This window comes from Hyposmocoma kahamanoa, unplaced genomic scaffold (genome assembly GCF_003589595.1).
Source record: "Hyposmocoma kahamanoa isolate Upper Pololo Valley unplaced genomic scaffold, ASM358959v1 92, whole genome shotgun sequence".
NCBI classification, from domain to species: Eukaryota; Metazoa; Arthropoda; class Insecta; order Lepidoptera; family Cosmopterigidae; genus Hyposmocoma; species Hyposmocoma kahamanoa.
In genome coordinates, this window is record NW_020654748.1 from 1,108,385 (window position 1) to 1,116,674 (window position 8,290).

Sequence of the window (8,290 nt, forward strand, 5' to 3'; positions counted from 1 at the left end):
ACCTTGAGGCGTAACCGTGTACCTTGAACCCAAGGTCCGGCCGCTACTCTATCAACCCTCAGTCTATGAACACAATTATCCAGCGAACCTTATCTAAAGCATTAAAAGCTAATTTATATGTATGTGGCATGAACAAAACTGTAGAGTTTACCAGGGCATATTAGGAAACCTCTTTTCGTGGACAAAATTTAAATATTTGAACTCATCAATAATAGAGAAAGAATCAAAATTGTAATACTGCATTTGTAATTGCTGTTAAAACGGTCTGTTCCTTAATATCATTCTGGTAAACTCCACGGGCAATCACAATGTCTTGTTCATTAGGATACTCTAATTCCCGCATATAATTATTAACATATACCAAAATATGTTTGTCTTGATATATTTGCAGCTTACACCGCGTGCCGCCAAAACAGTTTTATTAGGACAGATCTGCAAAAAAGAAAATTTAATGAGTTAATCTTGCAAGTAGTTCAATATCAAATGTCTCACAAAATTAATATCACGGGTATACAAATACCCTGACACAGGTAATACTTACAACTCGGAACAAGGTCCTGGTGCATGTGGTGCTCGGCGTCCATGCCGATGGGCATGCACGTGGCGGCCGGGGGTCGACGCTGCACCTGTACATACAATACATTGTTTAAGCGTGAAACACACAGAGAACGGATGCGGGTCGGGTGCGTGTCGGGTCGGGAGTACGACGGGCGTGGCCGCAACACATCACGCGCGTGGTTTGTTTAGTCCATATTAATTCATGGAATTACAACCGGCGTACACCCGACCCGACACGCGCCCGACTCGCACTAGCTGTCAGTGTGTTTCACGCTTTACTGCCTTGGTCATGTCTGAACACAGATGATGACTAAGGCTGCCGAGATCCAAAAATGTTCATTGATCTCCTTTTCAGAGTAAATTCAGTGTTGGATGATCTATGTACCTATCACAATCTCTCGGTATAGCACCCTTTTAGTATGTCTATTGTACACTCATTCCAGACCTAACTTGTAACTTTCCAGTTATCAATTTTCTTTGGTCTATGATTTTATAAATGATATAAGTACCTGGTCGAGGTTGAAGCGCACAAAGGCCTCGTACTGTTCGGCGAGCTTGGTGTTGAGCGCAGCGTCGTACTCGGCACGCAAAGCTGCCTCCTGCTCGCGCAACATCCGCTCGCAAATCATGCGCACCTATGCAGAAATAACATGTATAATGTACATTTACTTAGTTAATAACTTTTTAGTAATCCTGAGGGCTATAAGTCCCAGCAGAAATAACTCCATGATGCCTAATAGAAATAACGGAACCTGAGTTGCTAGCTCCTTATTATATTTCCGTTTTTAATCAATATAATTGGCAAGAAATCAATCTCTTTTAAAAGATGTTTATGTTTTATATGCCTACATGTAGGTTCATTATGTTTATAAAAACACAAAGAAAATAAGTCAACAGTTTTAAGTATTACTTATCACTGCAGTGGAATGTGGAAAAATAAATTGGTATAATTGCTATTTATCATAGATTATTAAGGCAAAATGTTTCCATAATCTCTTTGTCACTTTAGGTTTGTTATAGCTAATGATTTTGACGACCTCGGTGACACAACGGTTCATACTGTGGGCTTAGATTAGTCGTGAACCCGATCACATTCACGATTGTAACTTCTTCTTAAATAAAGTAGATTGTAATAAGAAATCGAATCAGTAACGCATTAGGACATTACTAATTGGTTAGTACTTGAGTTGTCAAAAGTAAAATAAATGGTTGGACCATTGACTTACAAATAAATGGACGACGGGTCTAATACAAAAACCACGAAAAAAATGTCCCAAGTCAACCTATTCGAAATTTAAATTGTAATGTCATCGCAGTATCGCGCTGTCGTCGGTAGAACAAATGAAGACTAAAGCGGAGTGTCGCGCTCTGTATACGATTTTAGCGCCTTACAAGTGCGGACACTTTTTAGCGCGGACCCGACGTCCATATAATTGTAAGTCAATGGGTTGGACGGAGTATAAACTTTGTAACTACAATTTTATAAATTTATTAAATTGTTTACTATAAAAGGATGGCGACGTATTTTGTGACCCAGTGTTTTAGACGACGTGCATTAAAGAAGCCTCTCAATACTTGTGATTCATTATAATAGTATCAAATATAGCTTATTTTGAGTACATTGAGTACAGCCTGTAGAAACTGAGGTTGTAAAATTGATACAGGTTATGTTTATTACATCGTCCTGTATTTCGCTTCAAATGTTTGTTTGTAGTAGCAGAAAACAACAAGTTTTCAGTTTGTTCTCAAAAATAGTAAAGAAGTTGCTAAATATTCCCAAATCTGCCAAACTGCTACATTTGATACAATGTTACCATGTTCCGCCGCAATGAAAATGAATAAAAATTAAATCTGCCCTAATGGCAGAAATCTGCCACAAATGGTCACACTGCTCTTAATCTTCATATGACATTGACGTTGGCAAGAGGCATCTTGTCAAAGTGTTCCTTCGCCAACTTCCTTATCTCTCATTCAAGTATTGTTATTCTAACAATATAGAAAAAATATATTGATAACTAGGAATAGACTAAAACGTAAAATTATACTAGCAAAGTCCAAGAACGCTCCTCTTCGTTGATTTTGGGTCAGCTATCGCCATCCTTCTTTGTAAATCGTAATTTTTATTAAACAAAAAGTTGAACATTGTTACTTATCATCTGTTAGTGCATTGGTAAATAAGAAAATAATATAAAAGGTTAATATAATGATATGTACCTGTTTGTAGGTGAATAGTGCGCGGCTGTGTAACTTCTGAGAGTGGTGATGTGAACGATGCGGTGGGGAGGTGTCGCCCTCGCTACCACTGGACGACGAGCACGATGCGGCGCCACCGGCAAGCCGCAGCTGCCGGCGTCGCTGCAGTCGCTTTATTTCGTCGTATATATCTTGTGCCATGCGCTCTGAAGAACCAAAATAAAGCCCATGATTATTTAGTAAAAATGTCTCACAAATAGGATGCCACAATAAATAAATAGGACTATATTTATCAAACACACATATCGACTGTGAACTGGCAATCGGTACTATCTCAATTTTGACAACTTTACAGAATGAAGGAACAAATTGTTTACGTCATTTATATAGCATTAATAAACCAGATGCTATATAAATGATGCAAACAATTTATTTCTTCGTTGTGTAAAGTTGTCAGTTCACAGTAGATATGTCATTAATATCATTGGTTAAAATCATTGACTTACAAATAAATTGACGACGGATCTAATACAAAAACCACGAAAAAAGTGTCTCAAGTCAACCTATTTAAACGTAGTGACATGTAAAGGAATATGAAAAAGCTAAAACGTTGAATTTAAATTGTAATGTCATCGCGGTACTGTCTAATTTTGCTTGCTTCGCTGTCAGAAGAAACAAACGAAGACTAAAGCGTGAATGACGCTCTGTATACGATTTTAACGCCCTATAGCGCGGACCAGACGTCCATATAATTGTAAGTCAATGGTTAAAATGTAAAAGTTGTTACCATTTTGATTAAAAAGGAGTTTAATCTATGACAAGGAAAATATAGTATTATAAGTGCAGGGTGTCTTTGATTATTAAGTCTGTAGATATATATTACAGACTTTCAATCTCACGAAGGCGGGTAATGAACACTTGTAGTAGTGACGTGTACAGATAAGCGCGTTTGTGTGTGTAAGTTAACGTAGCGATAGCATCGCAATCGTAAATGTTTTTTCTAATATTTATTTTTGTTGTGTGCCGATTTTTGTAAAACTTGTCAATTGTTATTAGTTAGTACAAAATATAGGTAAGTAAGATTGCAATAATAGAAAAAATATTGTATGAATATAATTTATCCAAAATCTGAAGAAGATTCAGTCTTGCTGTCGTTGTCACTATCATCTTGCAAGTTTATTATAAAATATTTTAAATATTATTTTTCTATTTTTACAACATGACTACTAGTTTTAAGCCATGGTTCGCTGCTGACATTATCAATAGTTTCATTTATTAAGATTTCCATATTCGATAAATTTCCTTGAGGCAACATAATTTTTTACAATTCCCCACACATTTTCTATAGCGTTTAAATCGGGATGGTATAGGGGGAAGGCGTAATACATCAAAGCCTTTGCTCTTGATAATTTCATCAATTTTGTAGGTTATAAATTCATTCTTGTTTTTTTATTAAATCATACAGTTCCACTTTTCGGAAAGTTCCTTCGAATGGAATGTCTTTATTAATGCTATTGTTGCATCTCAACCTTTCTTGATGCCGATGTTGGTAATTTATCAGCACGTGGGTTGTGATAGGATCATTGTCTAAGACAATAACGGAACGGGCAGGTAAATTGGGTAAAAGCGTCTCGTCCAGCCATATAACATAATTATCGTAGCTCATATTTGAATGATAATCTCCCATTGTCGAATTGGTCTTATAAACCAACTTCGCATTTTCAATAAATCCATCTTCAGTGCCCTCATGTACTAATATAAAACGAGTACCGGTGCATTATTTTTTAAATGGTGTGGTTTGTTTTTTTTGTGCCCAGGTATTGCTACGCACATGAGTTACGATGTAACTTTCATCCGTATAGACAATTGAACATCCTTGAAAACAATATTCTGCCATCATTTTCAAATATTTTAATCGCCAAATTTGAATAATATAACACTCGACCAATAATATTTTTATATTATTTTTCTGTTTTACGCCACTTATACCCTAACTTCCGTAATAGTATGCGAAGCGTTTCTAGGCAACCATCAAAACCAATTTTTTCCGATAAAAATGATTTTATTTTAATCAATGTTGGAATTTCTTTTTGTATGATGTGAAAATTATTGATTGTAGACCTAATTACATCTGCTGTAAGACTGTCTATTTCTATATTGCTGTCTGTCTTCTTTCTCTTTTTATTGGGAGACGTAAAATTCGAGGAAGTGGATGACAACTCTTTCTCTTCTTTTAATATATGTTGCACTGTTCGAACGCTCGAGTTTCGAAGGGACCTTAAATTAGTTATTGTAAGTTTGTTCCACACATGCTCTGGGTTACTAGACTTACTGAGATTGTTCTGTATTGATTTTTAAACATTAAACTTATTAAATTAATGGGCAAGTAAATTTAATTTAACAGGCAACTACATCTAACCTAACCATAGTATTATTTATCTTTATTACTAATTTTATTTAACAACAAAAAAACCGTTACTTTGAAAATAAACAGTATCTCACTGTACATAGATATAAAAATAACAATACGTCTTTATAGACGACTTTTCGACGTTTTGTTTCCATGTTGTCGGTAATCATGCGGAAAAGCTGACGAGACTGAGAGAACTGAAGAACACAATTTACACTAGTGGTTCGGAAGGCGTCGAAGTCCCGACTGAATACTTAAAAGCTTACGCACACTAAAACAATGTACATGTACGCGCTGAACAACAACGAAGACTCACCCGCCTTCGTGAGATAGAATATCTGTAACATTATCCCTTTGCAGGTAAAACACAAATTCTTTATTACCTGCATTAGTAGATTTGGCATTTAAGTGAGTTTTACGTTTAAACTGATGATATATAATGTACTTAAAAACTATAAGCTACTCTGATATCAATTACTAATAAGTTGATGGGCAGGACGGAGCCGCAGTACAGTGTTGGAACATTACTATTACCATTCTAAACAAAAGGTTTACAGCAAAAATAACGGTTCTGGATCAAAATAATAATATGGTAGCAGTTTGCCATATTATTTTGGATATCAATTTTATTTATTACTGTTATTATTAGATTGACTTCAATCAGGGCCAGCATTGAAGAGCCGAAGGACTTCCCTGGCTCCAACAGTTTTTATGTCCTCTGGTGTCTGTGCCATCCCTGTAAGGAACTTCAACAACCATCAGAGGGTAGCACTGGGTGAGGAGATGCACAGAAGTTTCATCCGCGTCATGGCAGAATTTACTCTCTATTTTTTGTTCCTCTCTCCAAAAACAAAATCACTTTTTTGTTTATAGTTGTTATTTCAATTGAGAAATCATACCTAGAGCTCAACTATCAAGTTTTTTTTTTACTTTATTTTGTATCCATATGCAATCAGTCCTTGAACCATAAACCGATGCGTGCTAAAGTTTTATGTCGTATGTCGTAATAGAGTCCTGTGACTCTTTCCTTCCTTATTCATTAAATGGCTGTTTGTGTTCTACTGATTCAACTTTCCAGTATTCTCGACTTTTCCAAATGACTCAAGCCACCTAGATGCTTTTCGTCAACCAGAGATCTTGCCAATACATTTGTATGTAGTGATAATCGAGACTTGTACTTTTCTTTACGTGCCAGTATCTCCTGTTTGATAGTTGGCATTTCAAGATAGTCATGTATTTTGCGGACTCTTAGGGTCGTATTCCAGAACTCTACTCAATGGTCAAGCCAGGACTTGAGTATGATTTCAAGCACTGGAAATACGACTCTAAAGGCAAGAACTTGAATATGATTTCTAGTGCTATAAATCATAAACAAGTCCTGACTTGAGCATTGCGTAGAGTTCTGGAATACGACCCTTAGAAGCCAAGGTGATTGTACTATAGACTTTGGTACACCATTTTGGAGGTGCTGAAGAATTTCCACATTAGAGGTGCTGGCAGATCCCCACAACTCCAATGCATATGTCCATTTCAGTTTTAATACTGACTTATACAACAATAGCTTATTCTCAACTGATAACCTTGACTTTCTACTCATTATACACAGCATAGATCAAAATTTGTTGTTCAATATATCCCGTTTTGCTTTGAGACGATCTTTCCATGTTAGTCTTCGGTCCAGATACACTCTCAGATACTTAACAGTATTAACATGAGGTAAGGTCTGGTTGTTCATTTTTACATCAGGGCAGTTTCCTTTTCTAAGTGTAAACATTATATACTTGAGTTGAGACTTTGAGGCACTGGCTTCGATCTTCCATTTTGAGAGCCACAGTTCTAGCTTATCAAATTGAACTTGTAATTTACGCTATGCAACTTGGGGTTTTATGTCACGTCAAATTATCAGGTTACTTTTGTTTTAAGTTTAATATGTCCGTGAAAACTAATTAAACACTCCACTTGAATCACGCAGTTTTATTCAGCTAGGTAGCATGATTGAAGTGTCATCACTGTTTTCCCAAAATACTTTTTACTTAATTAATATTATTTATAAATATAAAGTAACAAGTACTACGCACAAAATCAACACAATATCTGTGTATGACAAAGTTGAATGCCTGTCTTTCAGAAAACAGCAATTGGCTATTCAATGGTTACATAATGCTTTAGTATCAGTAGAACCTTACCTATTTCTGCCACCAAGCAGTATTATCATCATTACTGAGTTTCAGTTTTGAAGGCTAAGGACACCAACTTCCTTAGCCTTAAATTACTGGCAAATGGGACTTGTCAAGTTATGTATCAAGGTGACGGGCGCAGTGAGAATGCCCCTTAAATCTTTGTGAATTAAAGCTCCGAGTGGCACTGCAACTGTTATGGATAGGTGTGTTGTTTTCTACTAGGCGCACATCTTGTTCATCCTCACTTGGCATCACAAAAAAACATGTTAATTTGTTGAGATTAATTGCATACAAGTGTTAGCCACTCAAACATTATGGTATAAGTTTTAAGGCATTTTTAATATTGTATGATGAAGCTTCAGAACTGATGTACTGTGATTGCTATCAACATTTTGTCCTAAAGCATGCACAAGTCATGATAGTGCCATTATTCTAATAAAAATAGTTTTTAGTGCAGGCACAATATACCTGAATGAAGAAATGATCATTTACATTGTAGAAATTAAATATTTGTGTCTATTAGACTAAGCATGTGTGAGTTGATGATATATGAGGACCATTCCATAAAGAGATACAGTGTTACAATACATAATATATGATGTAAGATACTACATTTCAAGTTAAAATGTCAAATTAATTGGCAGTTGTGGTCATAGTCTATTTGTTTAGGTACCCAACTAAATGTAAACAATCTGGATACATCTTTTAATTGAAACACAAATCAACCAAATTTACAAATCAATAGGTGTAAAAATAGGCATGCAATTTTATATGAAGGTAACTAAATATTTGTAATTGAAGGTAAGTAAAAATCATTTTATAAATGTAGATTTCATTAAATAGACTTATCAAGATTGTTTACATTTAGTTGAGTACCTAAACAAATGGACTAAAGACTATGTAAGCCATTGACTTACAAATAAATGGACGACGGGTCTAATACAAAAAC

At 35.5% G+C, this 8,290-nt stretch overlaps 1 protein-coding gene across 1 annotated transcript in view; it reads right to left on the bottom strand.

Moving 5' to 3' along the window:
- Positions 1–334: 334 nt before the first annotated feature.
- The window catches only part of LOC113236443 (akirin-like), a 9,582-nt gene continuing 1,626 nt past the window's right edge, over positions 335–8,290 (bottom strand). The window contains exons 2-5 of the mRNA XM_026472509.1: positions 2,773–2,957; positions 1,068–1,193; positions 542–626; positions 335–432 (exon numbers count right to left, since the gene is read on the bottom strand). Of these exons, the coding sequence (XP_026328294.1) occupies positions 422–432; positions 542–626; positions 1,068–1,193; positions 2,773–2,957 (407 nt within the window). The 3' untranslated portion in view covers positions 335–421. The remainder of the gene's footprint in view (positions 433–541; positions 627–1,067; positions 1,194–2,772; positions 2,958–8,290) is intronic.